General features: G+C 46.0%; 1 protein-coding gene across 1 annotated transcript in view; it reads right to left on the minus strand.

The window, feature by feature from the left end:
• Positions 1–1,309: 1,309 nt before the first annotated feature.
• TYW1B (tRNA-yW synthesizing protein 1 homolog B) overlaps positions 1,310–23,925 on the minus strand; it is a 74,362-nt gene continuing 51,746 nt past the window's right edge. The window contains 6 exon segments of the mRNA XM_065694601.1: positions 1,310–1,338; positions 1,341–1,524; positions 10,725–10,730; positions 11,738–11,796; positions 11,799–11,901; positions 22,396–22,506. Coding sequence (XP_065550673.1) covers positions 1,310–1,338; positions 1,341–1,524; positions 10,725–10,730; positions 11,738–11,796; positions 11,799–11,901; positions 22,396–22,506 — 492 coding nt within the window.

The raw sequence follows: 23,925 nt of genomic DNA on the forward strand, positions 1-23,925 counted from the left end.
TGGACACACAGATGCCCTCCCCTTCCACCTCACATGCTATTAAGAAAAAAAGTAGATACTCAGCAACATCTGTGCTTTTGATCTTAAAATCCCTTTAGCATCCTCTCTTACACAGACTCGTACAGCAGTGACACACCAAAAGTGCTCAAAGGAAAACGATTTTATTTTCTTTCTTCTTTAGAAACAATTTTTACCCAGTAAGAAATTAGGTGTTTAAAAAAAGAAAGAATCACAATCTCAGGAACACTCACCACCTACAGTGCCACTGGGAATTGCAGGCTTATGGACCTCGTCTTTAAGGTGGGAGCACTGGGAACACCTCTGATCTCTGCTCCTGGAGCCCAACAGGAAAACAAAAATACTTGAGCATGACCACGGTTTCTTCCCCCAACCTCTGGGTCTGTTTCTGCAGCTGGATTCAGTTTATTTACATCAGATTACCCAAAACAGCAGCAATGCTGTCCACCTACCTGGGTGGAGCGAAGGAAGCCACCCACTGATGGCCAAGCCTGCTGGCTCCCCACAGCACTCACCATCAGCAGGACACTGAACACACACAGCCGGAGCCTAACAGGGATTTGAAGAGTTATATTCACTGCTTAGGGCTGCTGGGGAGTGGGATAAAACTACTTGGAAAATATTGATTGCCAAGCCCATGAACCTGGAAGATATTTGGAGAGATACCAGAAATTGCAGAAGACATTAATAGGGGTGCTGTTACAGCATTCCCAAGTGGATGGGATGGGGGTCTTCATAGGAATTGGCACCAGCTTTTAAAATACATAAATCTGTTACTGTCAGCACAATGATATTTCCAGCAGGGCTCAGGCTTTTAGATCCAGATCCATCTGCAGTCTTACCCACACAGATCCAACCAAGTTGTGGTGCTGAAGTCCCCTTGGCACTTATCCTTATGGATGTGGAATGTTTTGCTGCCGAGATGGTACCAGCACATGCTGGTCTCTCCTTGCATCAGGGCACAGAAATCAAATGAATGTTCCTCCTCCTCATCCAGCTCCAAGTGCTCTCCGCTGTGGAGACCACAGCCACTGCCTCCCTCATTGCGCTGCCAGTTAGGATAAACTGCCAGCATACACCATTTGTGAGGCATCTTGAGATAGAAAGCAATATAAGTATTTTCATCCAAGGAGCCCTAAAAACAGGGGAAAAGGGTCAAATAAAGGCTTTACCCTCCTTCTCCATATCAAACATCAGAGAAGTGTGGTAAATAGATTCAGAATCAGTGTTAGCCTAGAAATGGAGACCAAACCTCAGCAGCCAGCCAGCCCAGAGTTCAGTGAACCTAGCCTCAGCACCCAGAGATGTCCCTTGCTTTGATCTTCCCTGGTATCTCACATCCAAGGGATCAAATCCCCTCTCTCTGGACCCAAAGAGTGCCCAGCGAGGAATCCTGGCTGTGTCATTGGCCACTGTGAAGCTCTGGGAGCCGCAGCTCCTCTCCTGCGCTCACATCAGCTCCTGGAAGCGGTCAGAGTTGATCCAGGTGCTCCACTTGCCGTTGACCTGGAAGGAAAAGCAGCATGTTGCTGAGCCAGGGAGCAATGAGAAACACCAGGCACCACATGTGTGCTAAGACAAGCTGGGTGCATGTTAAACTGGTTTCCCACATGTAGTAAGTTTTAATTTTCTAGCGACCACAATGTCCAAGGTAAAGCCATCCGGAAGCTAGTGCATGGTAACTGCTTTGATAGGAAAAAAACCGTAAGTGCAGGTGGACAAACACCCAGAACTTACTGCTTCTCAGCCACATTCTTCCACAGGGTTTGAAAACACACACAGATACAGGGTGGCTGTTATAGCTTTCTCATTTAGTGCTGTCTACCAGCAGATAATCTCCATGGACAATTGACTGTTGGGTGCTTTACTGGATCCTTCAAAGTCCCACGACTACCTACCACCATTACAGCCCCGCTGTGGAGGAGGAACACTTCCACAGAGCATCCCAAAGCCTTCCCAAGTCTGTCTGCATTTGCCAGGTGTCCCTTATACCTGAAAGACCCTGGTTTGCAGAAGAGCCCTGAAGAAAGTGTGTAAACTTGAGATGATGTCCAGGTACTCCTTAACAAAGTGACCCTTCCAAGGTCAACTGAAGCCTGCTCCTGGCCCCATCCCCGTCAGTGTTCAAGGCCACATTGGACAGGGCTTGGTGCAAGCTGCTCTAGTGGAAGCTGTCCCTGACCGTGGCAGGGGTTGGAACTGGATGAGCTTTGAGGTCCCTTCCAACCCAAACCAGTCTGGGATTCCCTAACTCCAGGGAAAAATAATACAGGAGCAACACCAGAGCTGTGTGCTGTGGGGATTGGGAAGGATTTGGTTGATTCTTGAAAGGGGCAAAAGGGCTGTTTTTTGGGAATGGGGAGATGATATAGAGGTTTAATGATGTGAATCCTCTTTCCATGTGAGAATCTAAGAATTGCTTATTTTGATGAGTTGAAGCTGCATTTGTGTAGCAGTCCTGCTCTGCTCATTTAGCAACAGCCTTGACTGAATCCTCAATTAGGATTTATCCTAGCTAAGAGCTTCTTATGTATTTCATCCTGAAAAAGAAAAGTTAAAAAGAGGGAAAAGAGACTGACTCCCTGTTTGGGTTTATGTTTCAAAATCCTGATGGCTCTGCATTTAAAATGGCACCTGACTTCCTGCCCAAGAGCTAAAAGCTTTTTTGGTTGGAAGAACTGCTGACACATGCAGAATTTTGCAATCAAACATCGCTAATGTTGATCTATCGTTGCCTGTGTCATTCCAGCAGGCGCTGTGCTCCACAAGATGTGAAAGCACAGGGTCAGAACAGCAGGAGCAAGTCTCACTGGAAATAAATCCGCCCAACAGTCATCCTTCACATGTGAAGGTGGAGGCTATGGGTCACCGAGGAGACGTGTCACAGAATCCACAGAATCACAGAATCCCAAGGGTTGGAAGGGACCTAAAAAGATCATCTAGTCCAACCCCCCTGCAAGAGCAGGGTAACCTACAGTACATCACACAGGAACTTGTCCAGGCGGGCCTTGAATATCTCCAGTGTAGGAGACTCCACAACCCCCCTGGGCAACCTGTTCCAGTGCTCTGTCACTCTTACAGTGTCCTTCCCTGTGTGTGCAGCCACAAGTAAAGCAACAGCAGAAAAGGCAACACATCACCCGTAAAGCAGAAGGTCCCAAACAGGATCCAGGCTCAGGAGACCTGAACTTCCCTCCCAGAGTGTGAGGAGGTGCCAGGTGACAAGTTCACACCATGTGTAAGAGTCCCTGCTCCCCCCAAACCTGATTCATTAACACCCAACAAATTCTCACACAAATTAAGGGCACCCCACACACACCCAAGCCACAGGATCCAGCAAAGCCTTTAACACACATGGCACATGGGAGAGTTGCTTGGCGCACAAGCTGTTGAGCTTATTGCCACAATGGGTATGGAGTGCTCCTACCACGTCAGATGGGTCGCTAGGTAGCCCTGAGGCCAACCAAGAGAAACCTAGCACAGAAGGACCAAAAAAGCCACCCTGGCTAGGGCACCAAAGGGAGGGTTTAAGCTCTGTCATTTTAACTCCATCTGAACGTGCAGCTCCTGAACACAGCTGTCAAGGCTGGGAGATGCTGCCTGCAGATGAAGGCGATGACACCGTTCCCACCACAGCAACCCAGCAAAAGCTGTCTGGGGTTCATTACAAAAGCAGATTAAATAATATTAAATATTTGTAGTGCTGGAATAGCACAGCTATAAAACACGAAGAAATGGGAGCAATCCTTTAAGTGTGTCATGGAAAGCAATTACTTCTGCTGAGGAATAAAAAAACCAGACAACCATGGGGTGGGGGAGAACAGCCTCAATTGCCCACAACATTTACAGATTGCATTTTAACAGTGTTGTGATTATTCCACAGATAACAAAAGATTTAAGACCCGAAACGGTTTCATCCATATAACAGGCAAGCCAGTGCTAAACATCGGTGTTATTTCAAACTAATGCAGTCAGGGGTTTTATTGAATTTTTCACTACCTGGTTAAGTCTTTTAAGGTGATAAATACATTGACAGAAGACAAATGGCTGAAACCTTCTGGGTTTTTTTTAAGCTAGCATCATAAATAGAACCAGAAAAAAGCTCCTTCAGCTGGCTCTGAAGCCCGGCTTTGCTGTCTGGAAAGACAATCTCGCCCTCCACAAGCTTTGCTGGAGCAGTGAGATGATGTGGGAGCCAGCACACACCTTCCCATTGGAGCTTGTGCTCCCAGAGTCCCTTCATTCTGGTGCCCAAGCGCCAGTCCCCATGGTCCCACCACCAATCACTCCCTACAGACGTGACAGTGGGGCACAACAATACAAATCCTGCCTGATTCCAGCATATGTGGGGAAAAAAACCCAAACCTAAAATAATTTTGTGCACAAATCCTTTTAAAGGGAAGTGATGCATTCAGAGCCTGCAAAGGTCACAGTCCCTGAGCCACATGAGCATTTAAACACGCAGCGTGCTTTAAAACAAACCCAAAACTACTACACTCCGTTTAAATCCTCATCTGAGAAGAAAACTTGTCTTTGGAGGAGCAGTCAGGATAGCATCAGCCTATCTTTCAGTGACTTCCCTTGAAATACTTCCTTTATTGAGCTTAAATGTATTCTTTTGCTGTTAAGGAAAAGCATTGTCCTGGGAGCTGGAGACTGGCTTTGTGCACAGGTCAGTTACTTTTAATTCCATGTTTAGTGGAAGGCGTCCCTGCCCATGGCAGGGTTTGGAACTGTATGAGCTTTAAGGTCCCTTCCAACCCAAACCAGTCTATGATGATACTTTGAATGTAGAAATGGTCCTCTCCTTGGAACCCCAGGCAACAGCTGGAACAATTCAGAAGCATCAAAACACATCAATGTGCACTGACATATGTGAATGTATGAATACAAAAAATAATCCAGCTTGGCTACTTTTTACACTGCAGTCACAACTGGCCACACAGCAGGGCAGGAGTTAGCACCCTTCTACAATTAATTACTTTAATATAATTTATGGTAACATGAATAATTTAATAATACAATAAAGAATAATGCAAATAAAATGTAAGTATCCCATTGTAAGATATAGTAATAGGAATTATATATAATGTAGATAAAAACTAATAATAAATTATAATAAATTATTTAATAATAATTTTAAGAGATTACTATCAATCTCTTTTGTTTCCTCGTACAGACCCAGTCTGCTGCAGCATAGGGGTTGTAAAGGACCGTTACAGACCAATACAGCACCAAGCTGGCAGAGACGTGGCTCTGTGAGCCACATCCACACCTTTTCGTGGGGTAACAAACACATCTGGATTTCCTGTAATGGGCAGACAAAGTCTCATGACCTGTCTGGACAGGGCAGCTGTCTCAGCCTTTCCTAATAGCAGGGGTGCTCCAAGGTCACTTGGCTTAGAAGCGTTTGAGACCTCAGGTACCTGAAACAGGACATGTCAGAGCAGAGCATAATGCTATGTCAGAGGTGTCACTTGGGCATTGGTTACCTCTCCAGATGTGCAACGCATCAGCTGTCAGCTACTGGTTTTCTATTGCTGGTCTCCACTGTCAGCCACTTCTCTGGGCACAATATCAAAAAGACAGCTGGAAAAATGATCTTGATGGCTTCAGTCCTAAGCTCCCTAATTTAAATCTGAAGACAGCCCATTATAGCAATAAACAAAACAGCTTTTACGTTTTCACATGGGGTATTATTAAACAGATCATATATAATGGGAGTGCAAAGCACTGACATTATACAACTGCTCTGACTGATTTTGCCACCTACCAGTATGAAGTCAAACCAATAATTCATTGAATTATTACACACAGTTTTTCACCAAATCAAGCCTCGCAATTATTTAAGGCTCCCTTTGTGCAGCAGTGGAAGTGACTTGAACTGGAGTCGCTCAGGAAAAGAATACAAAATATTGTAGATAAATTAATCTTAATAGGGTCATAATGCTTGTTAAAAAGCTAAAAAGCTTTTCTTTTTAATTATCATTTATAACCTTAGGCTTCAGGAGGAAGAAATCAAGATTAAGCTGGTAACTAAGTTACAAATACGTGCAATAGAAGATATAACCAACCTAACAGGACACCAGGGGCATGAGGCAAGAGTCTCGCTACATCCCATGTCCTCAGGGCTAAATGAAAACCTGCACAGTTACACTGAGCCATGGGATATATCCAAGCTTGGAATCCCTCCCTGTCTCTGCAAACACTGTCCCTGAACAGTACGAATGCACCAACAGCTTCCACCATGTACCAACAGTTTCCACCAGTTTTAGATGGAAACAAAAAGTAGCCTTGTAGTCATACACTCAGTGACTTAAGTGCTTGTTAGCAATTAGACGGGTTAAAGGAGATGAACTTCCATCCAAAGCTGGCGACTAGAATACCTGGAAATGGGATTTGCCATTGTGTTTTCCAAGAGAAACAGAAAGGAGACACCAAACCAAGGCTGATCTGACCCTCACCAGAGCTGCATAGCCCTTCACCTGTGGGGCTGTTCCTCTGGAGCTCATTACCTTCTATTTATTAAATCTAATCTCATGTGAGTTATTCTAAAGAAATGATTCATTATTGCAGATTCCTTTCTTTTAAATCCCTACCCGCTGCAGAGGAGAACATCTCCTTTGCCAATTAAACCAGGGCTACATCCAGACAGTTTTAATTCCGATGGATGAAAACCGGATTACTTTAGCACAATGGTGATCTTCTTTTAATAACTAAGAGATCAAACACAGCAGAGCCACCCTTCTTTTTGGAAAGAGACAACAGAAAGAAAGAAAACCTTCAGGAAACTTAACACATCATACCCATGCTTGCACCAAGGCTGTTCTTTGGCTACCGAGACACCTTGTCCTTGAGCTGGGGAGCAGCCCCATCCCCTCTGCCTCCTGCAGACATGGGGATCTTGCACCTATTCAGTGATCTTCTGCCACAAAGTAGTAGCCCAAGTTTGTTTTTCCCCTTACACTGTGATACTGTCATAGGTGCAGGGTAACTGAGGGGTGAACAGGCAGAGAACCTGATCCAAATCCAGGATCTGGGATGCCGGATCACAAGGACAGCTTGCACTTTCCAAATGACTTGTAAGGCAGGAAGGAAATAAAATGTGATGGACTATTTTCCTCTAATATAACCCTTGTCAGTCGATCTGCAGCTGGCAGTTAAGTGTTTCCTTTTCCTCCCTAAATATAGATGAAATGCTCAGCATGGAACAACTTCAATGCCTTTCACCCAACCTCTCAAGCCTTCTGTAAGTGCAGCCAGGATGCACACGAAGCCATCATGTTCCATCCGAGCCCGTACGGTACAGATACGAGTGAGGCTGGAAAATCAGTGGGAAGGAAAAGGCCGATTCCCCCTTTGCTGGGAAGACTTCCTGGTTGATGGAGCGTGATGAGCACCTCTGACCAGGCTACGAACTCCACCTAGCTCATTTTAGTTCAAACTACCCATGGCACCTGCCTTGGAGGTACCCTGTGTACCACAGCATTGCATTTGGGTTATAGGAAATGAAACGATTATGGAGACCTTCCTGAAAGCATCTGCCTTGGGTGGTTTTGTGGATGCTAGGCTCACCCTGCCATGTTATCCCAGACCGCATTTACCTGGGAAATGACCCTTCTGGTAAGAAAAGGGATTGTATCTGCTCCAAAAGGGAACATCTGGATCCAGGGTACAGATTTGGGTCTACTACTGGCAATCACAGGTATCCCTTTATTAAGGGAAAAAAAGGACGATGGCCACCAGTTTTCTGAGCTCACCAGTCATGCATTTCAACCGAGACCTGCAAAGAGAGCAAAAAGCAACAGGATTTCAAGACTATTGTTTGTGCTGTGCATGGATAATTGACACAGCATCAATACCAGCAGCACAGGGAGGAGGCAAGGATGCTCTCTTGTACGAACAGACTCGCTAAGGACCAGCCTCAGCAGCAGCACATGGTATGGTACAAATTGCACTCTGCAGGATACAAATTCAGCTCTGGGGCCCCCAATACAAGAGGGACGTGGAGCTGTTGGAGCAAGACCAGAGGAGGCCATGAAGATGCTGCGAGAGCTGGAGCAGCTCTGCTCTGGAGCCAGGCTGAGAGAGCTGGGCTGGGTCAGCCTGAAGAAGAGAAGGCTCCTTAAGGGGAGACCTTAGAGCAGCTCCAGTGCCTAAAGGGGCTACAGGAAACCTGGAGAGGGGCTTTGGACAAGGGCCTGTAGGGGCAGAACAAGGGCTTGTAACTGGAAGAGCTTTTAGGTCCCTTCCAACCCAAACCACTCTGTAATTCTCAGATTCTAATAGAAACTCGCAGCTGGAAAGAAACAGGGAGAATGTGGCAGGAAACCAACCCGCTTGCAAAGTGAGGTAGATATTTAAGTGAACATAATAGGAGATAATTGGCAGGCAACTGCTTCGACACAAGGGAGCGGGTGGTAAACACACACATAAAGCAAAATCAACAAAGCAGAGCCGGGGGGGGGGGCTTATTCTGGAAATTACCAAGATGCAAACCCTCATTCAAAACAAACCTTTGCTGCAAGGCAGCTGCAGCACATTCCCCCTTGTCAGGCACTTGTTATGGCTGTCTTGAAGATACACCTATTGTTAGAGCCCAGGAAAAGCAGCCACCAAAGGTGTCTCTAGGGAGAAGGTTACTTGAGTTAACTGTTAAATCATAAAGTTGCTGCTGTGTCAATATCTCAGCCAATTAGTTCAAAAGCACTGTAATAAATTAGGTTTTGTCGTACCACTGTGTTTATAGGATTTCCTACAAAGCAAATACGATTTCTCAAGAATTCAGCACTATTGCTAAAGAAAGATAACCAAGACGGAGCCAAAACGCACCAGGCACACCTCAAGGAGATTGGAAACCAGCATGCAGGGGGAAGTGAAAACTGGGAGGAGGAGGCAGAAAAGACATTCTGTGTCTTTCCCACTCACAGGAGCCCAGACCAAGCCAAGGGAGGGCTGAACTCACAAGTGGCTGACATCATTTGTCCTTCAGGCTTACAGAGGCTGGCATCCAGTTGCCCCCCCCCAAAAGTGGAAATAACAGAATCAGAGTGGTTGGAGTTGGAACGGACCTTAAAGCCCATCCAGTTCCAACCCGTTGCCTAACAGCTCATCTCAATCTCCCCTCTGGCAGATTAAAGCCATTCCCCTTGGCCTGTCCCTACAGGCCCTTGTCCAAAGCCTCTCTGCAGCTTTCTTGTAGCCCTTTTAGGCACTGGAAGCTGCTCTAAAGTTTGTGAAGGGTAACTGGAAAACAAATGTATTGCTGCAAGGCTTCAATGTACGAGAGTTTTCATGCTCTCCTGGGATAGTGCAGGAGTGCTGGATCCAAGGCTTTCCAAGGTTAGGTGGGACTCATCTCACTTCCTGAGACTCACCGAGTCCTGAAGACCTTCACAGGTACCTCACCTCTAACTGCAGTAGGACACTCAGACACCAAGAACCCACTTCTGGTCAGCAGGGAGGCATAAACAAAAGGGAGGTGTGTGTGGGAAGAGACCTGGAAGTATAATGATACGTTTTTAAGATACTGAAATACCCCAAACCACAACAGCTCCTATCTCTAATTTGCTTCTTAATTTCCTGAGAAGAGAAAGTAACAGCAGACCTAAAAACTGCAGTTTCCTCTACCTAAAAGCCCTTTTTCTACATAAATCCCTGGCCTTAAGAGACTCCAGAGCTTCAGATTTAAACTATTATTCATCAGGTAAGCAGGTGCCAGTCAATGATTCTTCATACACTGAGGAGCAGAGGGTGCAAGCAAGAGGCATTATTTTCCTGGCCTTTCCAGACTCTTTCCTACAGGCTGGCATTTCAATGCTGGGGTTTGAAATTATTCATATGAGCATTGTTTGAAAGTCTCAAAACTTAGACCTCGAAGAACACAGTGAAATAAATCACATTTCCTAATGATTTTTATGGCCGTCTTCCTGCAACTCCTTAATTTTTTAAAGACACCTTTGATTTTGCAATTCCTCACGATGGTTTGATTGCTCCCAGAGCACACATTTTCTGCAAATAATATACACTGACAAATTTTATTCTCCACTGGAGCCTGAAATTCAAAATTAACCGTAACAGAAATAAATTTCTTTTTATTAGTTATTTTAGTACTGAGTATAGATTGTTTCCAAAAGACGCCCTCTCCTAATGGCTTTGGAAAGCAAAGCAGCTGTTGAATTCCTCCTGGGCCGGTATCAATCTATTCTTGTTACTAATGGGGTTACTTAAATGATGCCTCAGTAAGTTTGGTGACAATGCGTTTCCTTCACCTTCAACCAGGAAGAGTATTTTGCATTCAAGGCACAGTTGCCTGTGGCAACAACCAAGACTAAGGCTGCAAATAGAGCAACTTTGAGGTGAGTTAAAACAAAACCAGGGCCAGGTATCCAGGTATCCCTGTTTTCTTGGCTCCTTTACAGCTGTTCCCATAAAACTGCAAATGGCAACAGCTTTGTAACCGTGCAGATGTTTCCGGCAAAGAGATTCTGATGATTTCCAAATGTGGATTTAAAATGTTTTGGATATTTTGTAAGAGATGATTTTAAGGGGTTATTCCCAGTGCACACTGGGAAATGCCTTGCATGGGAAGCCACAGAACACCACTCACTAGAGACAGCCCCCAGTTTGTAGAATCATGGAATGGTTTGGGTTGGAAGGGACCTTAAAGCTCATCCAGTTCCAACCCCTGCCACAGGCAGGGACACCTTCCACTAGAGCAGCTTGCTTCAAGCCCCGTCCAACCTGGCCTTGAACAGTGCCAGGGATGGGGCAGCCACAGCTTCTCTGGGCACCCTGTGCCAGCGCCCTCAGCACCCTCACAGGGAAGAACTTATTCCTTATATCTAACTTGAATTTTCTCTGTTTAAGTTTGAACCCATCACCACTTATCCTATCACTACGGTCCCTCGGGAAGAGTCCCTTTCCAGCATCCTTATAGGCCCCCTTTCAGTTACGGGAAGGCTACTCTGATGTCTCCACACAGTTCTCTTCTCCAGGCTGAAGAAGCCCAGCTCTCTCAGCCTGTCTCCAGAGCAGAGCTGCTGCAGCCCTCTTACCATCCTCATGGCCACCTCTAGACTTGCTCCAGTAGTTCTAAGTCTTTCTTACATTGCAGACAGCAGATCAGTGAGGGATGTGACAGCGCTCATGACTTCAGCAAACACGAGTGAGGAATATGCAAGGAGCCAAATCATCACAATTAGCATAGGAAGTAGCTGCTCCACCAGTTGCCAAGCTGGCTCTTTATCTCACATTTTTATTATCTTTTTATTGAGCTTTTCTGAAGCTCTGAGAGCAAAATTGTACTTGATATTTTTTCATATCCCGCATCCTTTACGATTAAGTTGGGTTTTTTTTTTTGCCATTTCACTTGTATTTCAAGTTGTGTTGATGACATTTAGGAAGGAACCCAAGCTTGAAACAGAACTTCCTTTCGAGAAATAATTTGGACAAAAGACACTGACATGTGGATGTTATAGAGGATGCTTTCCTTTTGAACTAGATCTGCCTTCCTGCAAACCTGCATTGCTGTGGTAGCACTGAGTTCTTATGACCAGCTACATCTTTAGCTTTCTCTGAAATATATATACTACGTTTCACCCCCACCCCGAAAAAGTACCCAGCTAACTCTAGAGATACATGCATTGGAACAAGGCAATTGTGCAGCATTTCCAAGGAGATGCACAGTGCCTGGTATCACACCCTGGCACAGCCTCACCTCTTTGTGACCGATAAGGAGACAGTTCGAGTGCTCATGCTCACAGGCAATTTCATAGGGATAAGGTCAGTGAGCTCCTGGACAAAGTGCACCACCTCCTCATGCCAGGGGACATTGGCCATGGTGAGATTGCTGGCTGAGCTTTTACCGCAGTAAGTCACACCCTGAGAAGAAACACGGAAACCATCATCGTCAGCTTGACCCTTCACAAGCTCAGGGCAGTGCAGACACATCAGCCTCAGCAAACCCTGAGAACAAGCTGGTTTGTCTCCCCTTCACTCTGTATCTTATGGAAAGGTACAAATTTGGAGATGGCATCAAAAATTGGTTTCTCTTCAGTAACACATCACCAAACTGTGCCCGGTCTTCCCCAGCAGTAAAACACTAGTCAGAGTCTTTATCCTGCAAAAGTAGCTTTGAATGCATTCGAATGCTCAAGGTCTAGAGCTACCAAAGGACCTTCGAGAAGGTCACTTGGCTTTAAAATGTGAGATGCCTGGAAAAAAGTCTCATGAACAATCAGTGCAACAAATCACTGTGGCGCTTCTTCACTATGAGAGCGCTGAGGCACTGACACAGGTTGCCCAGAGAAGTTGTGGCTGCCCCATTTCTGGCAGTGTTCAAGGCCAGGTTGGATCCCCGAGCACTGCCAGGGATGGGGTAAAGTTTCCAAGATTAGTCTGTAATTCCCTGGTTTGGCATCAGCAGCTTTGTTTGTGCTGGGGTCTGCTCATCAAGGGCCTGCTGGGGGGTGGCAGCATTTTAAGGAGGATACTGAGTGTGCTCCTCTCTGCTCCCTACCCCAGACCTCACCTATGATGCTGACAGCTACAGCAACGGCCTGGAGTTCAGCACTCCAGACCCTTGTTAAAACACATAAATGAATAAATAAATAGAGACTGAGGACACTTGTCCAAACTGCCTGAAATCCCCCCTTGGCTATTGAGGGCCATGAGCTAGATACAAAAATAACACTGGCACAGTAAAGACAGTGCAAACACAGTAAACACACAGATTATTTTTCAGGGGTGAGTACATGAGCAAACACCCAAAAAGGCACTTGGAAAAACTCCCTCCAGCGCACCTCAGTCTTACTATCTTTTGCTTAAATTAATTCAATAAATACTGAGAACTGCTTGGAAAAAAGTCCATCTCTGCCTGCACCTCCTGCACACACAGAGGGAGGGTGGAAATCCAGGCTGAGGATAGTGCTCTAGAGAAACTCTTGTTGTTTACTGTTGAGTAGAATTGACTTGATGACATTAAAAAGCAGATTGGATTGTTTTGGTCAAAGGCCACCAGAATAACTGAGGAATTTCTATAATCCCACCACCCCACAAAGAGCCTGTGAAACACTGAGAGCTGAAGGAATCGCAAACGTCCACCGGAAACATCAACAGGGTTTGTTATATGAGTGATTATCTATGATTACGGTCTTCCTCAGTGTAGAGCACTTCTACTTCTTTTAAAAGGCATTTTCATCCAGGCAATGTTTATGGGACCTGGTCCCAGCTAATGATGCACTCCCAAAATCTAATTCACCTGCACTGAAGTTGCACATGTCATGTCCAGCAATAAAGAGACAGATCCTTTGCAAACACTTAAAATTAGAGCAAGGTCAACAGTGCACAAACAGGGCTACAAAAGAAACAGACTCAAGCTAATTAACAACTGTGCATGTTTTGGAAGCAATTACTTTCTTGCTGGTAAATTTATGAGGCATTTCCTCTATTAAACTGCCCAAGCAAACAGTATTGGAGCCACACACTGTAACTCAGATCCAGCATCGAAACAGGTTGACTGTGCGCAACCTCAGACAAGTCACGGAGTGCTAAACAGGGATGGACGTTAATGTTTTAGCCTGGCTCTAAAAGTCTGAAAGAGATTTTAAATTGTTTTATTAGAGCAGCCAGCCATGCAAAGAATAGGATATGGACCTCCGAAGTTCAGCTGCAGAGACATGGCTCCATACAGCAGTGTTTTCTCTGCGTTCATTATATAGATTATGATTTCAGCAGCATGAAAAATGGATGACTACAGAGGGGGAAAATTCTTAGCAAGCTACAACGTGACTCATTCTTTTGGTAAACTTCAAAGATATCATTTACAAGCAAAGAAAGCGCAGAGGCAAATGGAACAACTGAGTGCTCAGATGGCTGATTAATTCACGAGCACAAATCAATGAAAACCAGCTTAGCAGCCCGCCAAATGAAAGCACATCAGCTTTCAACTGCCCCAACTTCTGAAAACTTGAGTTAATTAACACTGCTGATACCACTTAAAACAGGAGCAGTTGATTAGGGCGGTCATGTTGTATTTGTCAGTAATGCACCAAGACAGTTATTAAGACATCAAGTATTAAAAAAAGGAAACCATTCCACTGTACATCCTAAGCTCTTCCCCCAACTTCCCTGCAGCAGCAACACCAAGGATGCTCTCTTTATTAGTGCTTAATAAGGGTGCTTTTAGAAGCCTCATCATGCCACAGAGCTTTTGGCCTTGAAATGTAGAAGCCTTTTGTAAAGCAGCTAGGCCACTCTGGGTTACACCAGTGTGAATCCAGAGCAACTGCACTGGGTGGGCTCTGGATTTCCATGATGCTGTGTCAGAGCCGACAGTGCACAACTGTAGTCAAGCAACGCCTTGTGCCAAGATGATTATCACTGCAGAGAGGAGCACATTTATTCCACCACGATCTGGCTCCTTGCTGGAGATCTTGACAGCCAGCAATCATCTTAATCCATGGTGAAGGAATGATCACTGGGGAGCTAAATATGACAGTGCTTTGTTTCTCAACACTGTAACTCCAGGCTTCCCAACTTCATTACCAAACAAGAGAATTTCCTTAATTCCTAGCCCATAAATTAGACATTTGTTTAATTGAGGCTCATGTGAAATAACAGAAGAACAAAACATCGGCCAAGCTGCTGAGTGACAGAGCCTCTGTTTAAAAACCAGGGCAGCCCTGGCCCAAGACAAATAGAAAAAGCCTCAAATGACATGTTGATAGACTGCGCTCTCTGCAACAAAAACGCTCATGATCCGAGCATCAGCATTGTCCAAATTATATACACAAGCTCTCATGCATGCCTGCTCCTCGCTGGACTGGATTCGGGCTTCTTGGTTGCTTTTAATAATCACTTTCGAGTTGATTTAATGAAGGACATGGGTTTATTTGTGTCAGTTAAATCTGAGAAGCAAGAATGGAAATGGTTAGTGATGCAGCCCAACCCCAATATTTAACACCAGCTCTCCAGACGCACCACGTGAATGACTATAAATCCTCAGTGACTTCCTAGAAGTCAAAGAAACTCCTTCCATAAAAGCTCCACTCTGAAATACTGGATGCAGCCTTTAATTCCAGCTCTTCAAAGTGAGCCATATAGGTGTTGAGAGAGAAAGTGACACTGCGAAGCCACTCACCCCCTTCCTCCTATGCCCTGGTAAAGAGCAGTCACACTGAGGGAGGTGGGAGGAGTAGAAAGACTGAGATTGGGAGGCAGGAGGTGGATTTTCCACCAGCGACCTGCTTTGCCTCAGCCCTTTCCTACCTTGCCTCAGTTTCCCCAGGTCAATGCACAGGACATAGTGCTAGTCCTTCTCTTGTAAGCAAACACTTGGAGCCATGAACAGAACTTTGTTATCACAGCACAGAAACACTGGGACATCCCACCCAATCAGTCTCCAGAGGCTCTTTATTTTCTACAGCTTCCCTTGGTCATATCTAAAAGCCTCCAAAAGCCTAATACAATTTCCATGCTCTGTGCTTCTCACTTACTTTTGGATACTGACTTTTATTGCAACACAGAAAATAAATCAGAATGATCCATTTTAACTTGGGTTTTCATCAGGATTACCTCTGCACCCAAGCACTGTGCTGGACTGCAAAAATTCCTCCACAATTCCAGAAATGTATTCGTGTCAAATGACAGGCTCAGACTAAATACTGACTTTCCAATGAAAATCTGTGGCTCTTGAAAATTCAAAATTTAATCATCTATCTGCATTTGCAATGAAACTTGCTACTGAACCTTACCCTGTACTCACAGTGCAATCATAGAATCCCAGACTGGTTTGGGTTGAAGGGACCTTAAAGCTCTTCCAGTTCCAGCCCCCTGCCACGGGCAGGGACACCTTCCACTGGAGCAGGTTGCTCCAAGCCCCTGTGTCCAACCTGGCCTTGAGCACTGCCAGGGATGGGGCAGCCACAGCTTCTCTGGGCACCCTGTGCCAGCGCCTCAGCACCCTCACAGGGAACAGCTTCTGCCTAAGAGCTCATCTCAGTCTCCCCTCTGGCAGGTTAAAGCCATTCCCCTTGTCATGTCCCTACATCCCTTGTCCCAAGCCCCTCTCCAGGTTTCTTGCAGCCCCTTTAGGCACTGGAGCTGCTCTCAGGTCTCCCCTTCAGGAGCCTTCTCTTCTCCAGGCTGCCCCAGCCCAGCTCTCTCAGCCTGGCTCCAGAGCAGAGCTGCTCCAGCCCTCGCAGCAACTCCTTGACCTCCTCTGGTCTCACTCCAGCATCTCCACATCCCTCTTGTGCTGCTGCCCCAGAGCTGGATCAGGACTGCAGGGGGGGTCTCCCCAGAGCGCAGCAGAGGGGGAGAATCCCCTCCATAAGCTGCTGCTCAAGCTCTGGGGCTGCAGCCCAGCACATAGAGGGGGTTCTGGGCTCAAGTGCACTCTGAATCCAGGTCATGGGGAGCTTCTTGTTGCCTCAAGTCCTTCTCTTCAGGGCTGCTCCCTCCAGTCTCCCCCAGCCCGTGTTTGTGCTTGGAATTGCCCTGACTCACTGATGTCAAGCTGGTCAGCCCTGCCACTGCCTGCCCAGCCACCTTGGACCATCTGCACTTTGTGTCTTGTCCTCCACCCCATGGCTCACAATTGAGAGGACCTTAAGTGGTCAGTGTGGGGGCTCTTCCAGGCATGGAAATTGGACGTTGTCTGGATTTATTTTATAGCAGGCACCAAGACAGGAGGTTTTTGTTTAACTTCACCTTCTCTTCACGTAAATGCAGGCTGGAACAGCAGCAGAACTCTGAATAGCTTTGACAGGTGGGGGCAATCGTCTTTTGCTGCATGCAATTAAAAACTCATTACAGCAGAGCTCGTTCCCCTCATTACTTTAAGCACTTGAGTAATCTTTACTGTTTAACATGACAAGACTGAGCAGACTCAGACAGATATCTCCCTTTGGTCCTTCCATCAACACATTCACTTGGTCATTTTTATTCCATAGCAAAGCCTCAGATGCCAAGAGCAGGAGCTGCAGTCCCAGAACATCATCCTTAGCTCCAGCAACCACCAAACCAACCCCAGACACAAGCTTGGTGCGAAAGTGCTCTGCTGAACCTGCAGAAAAATCATCAGGGACAAGTGCTCTCAAGTGGCTGCAAACTCCTTTCACAAAGGCTGTGCAGTGCCACAATGCTCATCTCTGCTCTGCCCAAGTCCTGTCCACGACAGCACCGTGCTATGAACAGCCCTTGAACAAAGGACAAACCAGGCTGGCTTTTCTTCCCCTCCCTCCTTAAATTAAAACAGATGGAGGAAACAGCAAGGCTCTGCTTGGGCAGGAAGCCACAGTGCTACTGAGCGCTGCAAGATGAAGTGTCATGTCAGGAAACAGACCACTTCCCTGAGGACCTTGTTCTGCTTGCAGCTCTGGCCGTAGCAGTCAGACCTCCCTCACGGCTGCAGAAGCAGCTCTGAAATGCAAAACCAGGTCTGTGAGGCCAAGCGCTGGACATGCATGCTCCCATACACCCAAACTTAGAGCTACTGATAGCGCGGAGAGGATCACCAAATCACAGACATAGAATCCAATCTGTGGCAGGGGCTTGGGACTGAATGAGCTTTAAGGTCCCTTCCAACCCAAGCCATTCTAGGTTCTAGATCTTAAATATAACAATCAACTTTGTACAACTGTGACAGTGAAATTAGGGCAATAAAACAGATTAAGGCAATAAATAAAAATTGATGCATATTTAGTAACCGTATGACTGATTCTTCCTTTATTTGGGTTTTACACAGGGGTAATCAAGCCTAATTTCTATTGGTTTAAATAAGAGAATAGGGTCCCACAGAGTTTCAACACTGTAAGATACTCATGTAAATGAGAACAAGTATTGAGCCCTGCAAGGATCTAAATCTCTCTCCACTCCACCCCACGAGCCTCTCTGGAGCAGCACTGGATTAGCTACATTCATTTTAAATGAATGTCATTTATCTCAAGTATTTAACCAGGAAATCCTGCTGAGATGAGACTCGCTTTCTGGCAGATGCTTTCCTGTATCTTGTAGTATTTTTGTGTTTATTTGCTTTGAGCCGGACCTGCTCTTTGCCTTTTTAACCTATCACTGTGGGGTTTGAAAAAGAAAAAGTAAAAGCTAAGCCCTGTCTATGCAGAAAAATGATTTTTCAATACGCTTCGTTCTCAGAAGGATACCAGAAATTGCTTTTAATCAAAAATACCAAGTCTTCGGGGAAAATTCCCAGGTTCCAAACTCTGTGTGAACACAACTGTTGGGGCTGGACAAAAGGCCAGTTCAATGCTGGCAGGAGTCTCTGTCCAGATGCGATCAATACGCAGTGCAGAAAGGGAATACTGACAGCAATAAACTGGATTTGAACAACCTCAACTCCACCTATCCACCTTTGGGTCAGAATTTAACTCCTGATTTGATGTCCTACTGTACCAAGCACCATGTTGAATGCTGAGGATTCTAAGTGGTCACCTTGCCTATGCACGCTTTGTCTTGCACAGTCACAACCTCCCAGGCTTCTGGGGAATAAAACACAGCCCCTTTTCTGCTGTTCTCCTTTGCTGAGAAGATCTGCTCATCTTTTATTCCAGAGCAGCCAAACTTCACAAGGACAGAGACCCCAGCTGACAACCTTGAAGCACTCCTGACCTCAGTTTGATCAACAGAGCAGTTTGATCCACAGATGCATCCAAACCCACTGCAGCATAAATCCCCACCAGTGAGCCTGCCCAAGAGAAAGCTGATCTCACAGGTAAGACACTGGACAAGAGCTTTGCAAGTCAGGATAAAAGATGACCAGATGAAAACAAGCTGTCTGCAAAGTGCAAAGGAGAATAAGCTGCTCATTTCATCAGGTTAAACCACCGGGTGAGGGTCTGAGAGCAGGCACAGCAGCAACACGAACATCTCCAGCAGCTCGGGGGCTACACCACTAGCAATCAGTCCACATTTCAGACCAAAGAAGGAAGCCATCCTCAAGAAGACATCCCCTCTATCAGCTTTTCCTTGGCTGGACACTCTTACTACCCCACAGCAACACAACTCCTTGCTCATCAGCCACTCCAGGATGTGTTGCTTACTCCTTCTGGCCTAGAAAAGGGAGAAATTGGTTCCACACCACGTAATCTCCTCACATTTCAAACTCACAGACAGTGCAGCAAGAGGAGAAAGACATTGGGCCCCCCTACTGAGACAAATCGTCCACGCTTCAGGAGCACTGCTGTTCCACAGGAACTGGCAGATGAAACTATGTGAAACAAATAAGGCCACTGACTGGGCTAATGCTATATTTAGTGTGAGCTACTTCCTTTCTGCAGAGCACCAAGTGCCCACCTTTTGGAACATTACGCTTGCTCCAAAGAGGCAAGGAAGAAAGGCAACTGTTAAACAAATATCTCCCATAAAATCTGTGAGCAAGAACTTTCATCCAATCGCAGAATCACAGTGTGGTTTATGTTGGAATGGATCCTAAAGCTCATCCAGTTCCAACTCTCAGCCAGTCTCCAGAGCAGAGCTGCTCCAGCCCTCGCAGCATCTCCATGGCCTCTGGACTCACTCCAACTGTTCCACATCCCTCTTGTGTTGGTAGCCCCAGAGCTGGACACAGGGCACCAAGTACCCCCAAGTTCAGGTCTATTTAAACTGTCGAATGCCAAGCAAGAGACACTGCTCAAGAGAAGCCATCACAAAGTTTTATGACTGTTTAGAAGGATGGAAATGCCGTTTAGACCCCAAATACCACAACAGAGTTGCACCATTTGTTTCAGGCAGCAATAAAAGTTGAGCTGCTGCTGCGAACGGATGCTCCCAGCAATGCTGCTCTCAACAGTGTGCTTCATCCTTCACACAGATGAACCCTGCTTTCCTCTCTTCAAAATTAAGATAACAGGACAGCACAGCTCTATTAAAAAAGCTCAATTAAACAGAATAAAACGGAAACTACCTTAGAGCCTGCTGGTGCATGAGGTGGAGCTCCCGACAACTCTTTTCTGCTGCTGAAGCTGGGAAGGAATCAGTGAGCTTTCCTGTATTGAGCTGCTTACTTTGGGTTTGCAGGGCTGTGCTGCTGTCAGACTTGCTGTATGGTGCATCCTTTAAGAAGGCTCCAACCTGAGTTTCCCCAAGTACTGCTCCTGGGACTGGAAAGACGAAAGACTATGCCAACTACAGATACATTCAGGGCCACAGTACAGGCACAACACTTAATCCTGAAAAGAGAAAGAAACTGAGGCACAAGATGTTCTGTGCCTTAGCTTGAAGGCCACCACTCTCTGACAAGGATCTCCTTGTGCCTGGGGGACACTCCATCCTCCAGCACTTGCAGAAATTCATTTATCTGCTGTAAATTCTGAAATGTATTGTATTCCTGGAATTATGACAATTAGAGCGGGGCATCCTGCGTTTAAGTCAGTAACATTGAGCAGCACACACTTTAAACCACAAACAAACGAAAACCAGACATAGCAAACTCACCCTTGTTTCAGTCCATGAGACTGAAGTTGAGTCCCAACAGACTCAACAGCACCTGGCCAGAGAGGGTGTGCTTTCCCCCTGCACCCCTCTGCCTTTAGTGTCCTTGCAGCCTCTCTGAACCCCCTTAGCAGCTAGTGTTGGCAGAGTGCTGCCGAATGCTCCAGATGTGCTACAGGAACATCACACAGCCCCTCTCTGCCTCAGCTCATACTTTTGCAAAGAGAGCAAAGTGTATACATGTTCTTTCCTCAGAGAAAAGTCCTCAATGGTTGAGATCCAACAAGCACTTTGAAGCACCTGGAGTGCAAAGATGACGTTTTTGGTTGAAGCAGCGTGGGCAGTAGCTTGTCCCAGATGCAAGATGCCCAGACATGGCTGCCCCATCCATGGCAGTGTTCAAGGCCAGGCTGGACGGTGCTTGGAGCAACCTGCTCTAGCGGAAGGTGCGCCAGCCTGTGGCAGGGGGTTGGAACTGGATGAGCTTCAAGGTCCCTTCCAACCCAAACCAGTCTGTGCATCTATGAACAGGAGTATATCTGCCACCGCCTTGTTTTCTCACCTATTTCCCTGGCAGTCCAAGGCATGATTTTATCAGGGAAGAGGGTCTGGGAGAGCTGAGCTCCACGCTACTGGGAAACCACAAGGATGAGGCTGAATCCTTCCCTAGGCAAAGGGAACAGCAGTCCCTGCTTTGGAGGAGCCAGATGTTCACCCTGGAGAGCGCTCAGGGGTATCATAGAACTCATAGAATCATAAATCTGTGCCCAGAAACAGTAACTTACACCTGATTCATTTTACTAATTAAAGTCACTACCCATGACAGAGCAGACTAAGCGGCACATACACTGACAGCTCCTCCTCCATGCTGGCTTGCATGCTCCTCTCTGCTCTCCCAGCATGCTGGAAGCATCTTATACTAGATTTTACCTAAGGAATATAAAGTAGTCTGTTACACATTGTAAAACAGGCTTTTTCCCTAAACCATACTCAAAATCTTATTTAGTGTTAAGCTATCAACTTCAGTAGCACATTCAGAGAGAGAGACCTCTTGATACTGACAGTATCAAAACCTTTGGGGTTTGTTTCATGAGGAAATTACATCAAACTCCAGGTTTTTCTTCACAGCAGCAGTAAATAAAGGTTGGGAAAGAAAAAACCAAAACCAGGAAAGAGAGAAAGAAAAGAGAAAGGGAAGCCCAGGAATAACAGAGTTACAAAAAGACATTCCCCCAGGTAAATGTGCTGGTCTGCTGGGGAGTTGCTGGGTGAAAGCACTGATAGTGATTCTTTACAGAACACTTTGTAATGTGCCTTTTTTACCTTCTCTAGGTACTGAATAGATTAACTCCAAGATAAAACCCTTCCTGCCCTGCTGCATCTCACAATGCTCTTGGCAGTAGCTCTTCCAGTCCCAGAGGCAGTATTCCCCCTGTTTTGCACAGCCAGACGAGTATCACATCAGCAAAGCATTTATCACCTTTTCCTGCAGCAGAATTTGAGAGCAGGATGGGAAGAACAAGACCACAAACTCCCAGCTTGTCCCAGAATATTTTGTTTAAAAGGTTGGTTGACATCAAGAAGGAATATCTACTTATCAGTCTCTGCTTTCATGAGAAATACAGAAAAGACCAGAGGGTCTGATTCTGTTGGGCAGAAGTTAATGCTGGCTGATACAAAGCTTGTCTGTGTTAACACTGAAGACTATCCAAATGCACACATAAGATAGCATATCTGGCTGCCTAAAATTAAAAGCAAGAGGTAAGTTCCTTGCATCTAAGGTAAGTTCTTTATGTACCGCTGAAATATTTGGAAGAGTTGCTTTTGCTCGTATCAGTTTAAGACTGGGAGGAAGAAAAGGGGAGGAAAGAGGAAAGAGAGTAAAATGCTGATGGAAAAAACATAAAATGGCTCCACGCAGCTTACCTTGACCTTGATGAAGCCTGGTTTACCAAGGGATATCAGGTCAGCATAGGCTTTGAGTGCATCCACATTCCAAGCTTTCAGCAGTGTCAGTATGTAAACAGTGTGCGCTTGCTCAAATATAGGCAAAATTACATTAACAACACAAAAAAAATCATTAATTTATTCCAAGAACCCAGGCGCAAACCAAAGCAAACCCAAACCAGGAGCCACCTCCCCTGTTCTTCCAAGAAAGCAGCTACTCAGCATTTGCAAGCTGAGCTGCCTTTTTCCATACAAAGACTTATCTTCTATATACCCCAGCACTTGTTTAATACAACAGCAGCTCTAACTTCAGGGGAAAACAACAAGGAAGTTTCTCTCTTTGGTCTGCTGCCCCAAACATAAAATCTCACCATTAGTTGCTGTACAGATATTTTATTTCCTCCATCCGGATCATCTGGCACTGGTGAATTTCGGACAGGATGAACAGGGGACAGACCATTGTGTGCCCCTGCCTACCAACTCTCCGAGCATACCAGGCACAACATCGCCAAGAAAAGGCTCTCCCATGATCAGAGAGGTTTGGGTTGGAAGAGACCTTAAAGCTCATCCAGTTCCAACCCCCTGCCCAAGAGCTCATCTCAATCTCCCCTCTAGCAGGTTAAAGCCATTCCCCTTTGTCCTGTCCCTACAGGCTGTTGCCCAAATTCCCTCTCCAGGCTTCCTGTTGGCTCCATTAGGCACTGGAACATCTTATTGGAAGCACAAAGGGACAATGCCATGACCAGGAAGCACGGAAAACACCCTGCTTATGACTTACAAAAAGTCTGGAGCAAACCATTAGGAACACACACAGTAGCTGCAGCACTAATGACTACAAGACCAGCATCCACCCTTGATACCCTCCGCACAGGGCACCTGGATTTCTGCCTGGACCATCCCACTGCTGCATGTCACAGCTCCTCATCCCACCAGTGCTTCTTGGAGATGTATTTCTGTGTGCAGTGGCAGAGAGCCCTCTGAGCACTTCTTTCCTTGGACTTACTCTGATTTTCCCCTCTAGGAGCTGCTCACCAAAGAAGTGACTGGTGACAAAAAGTCTTCTACTACTGCTACAAGCACTGGGCCATGGAACAAATCATCTTGTTGCTTCATCTGCCTGTTTCCATTTTTTCTCTCTCTTTCCCTTCATCTTCCACTAAAGTTTTATTTCACTTATCTCTGGGATTTTTTTACAGAGCAATCTTCCAGCAAATTGTTTTTTTTAATTAACCCATTTTCCTTCCTTGACACACTGTAAAACGTGACAAAGGCACCAGACATCCAGAGCAAAAGAGCCCTGCAACAAATCCATGGCAACCTAAGACTCCACAGGCTGGGGCCAGGCTGAATCTCGGGGCTGGAATCAATCTCTCCTGCTCCAGGAAGTCCAGGTATAGACTCAGGTTGAGCCAAGAGATTCTCCCTCCCCTGTTACCCATGGCATGCCTGTGGCATAAGGTTACCTGAACTTACAGTGCCATGGGAAGAACACACACTGCTTGGTTTATT

This window comes from Lathamus discolor, chromosome 14, assembly GCF_037157495.1.
Source record: "Lathamus discolor isolate bLatDis1 chromosome 14, bLatDis1.hap1, whole genome shotgun sequence".
Lineage (NCBI taxonomy): Eukaryota > Metazoa > Chordata > Aves > Psittaciformes > Psittacidae > Lathamus > Lathamus discolor.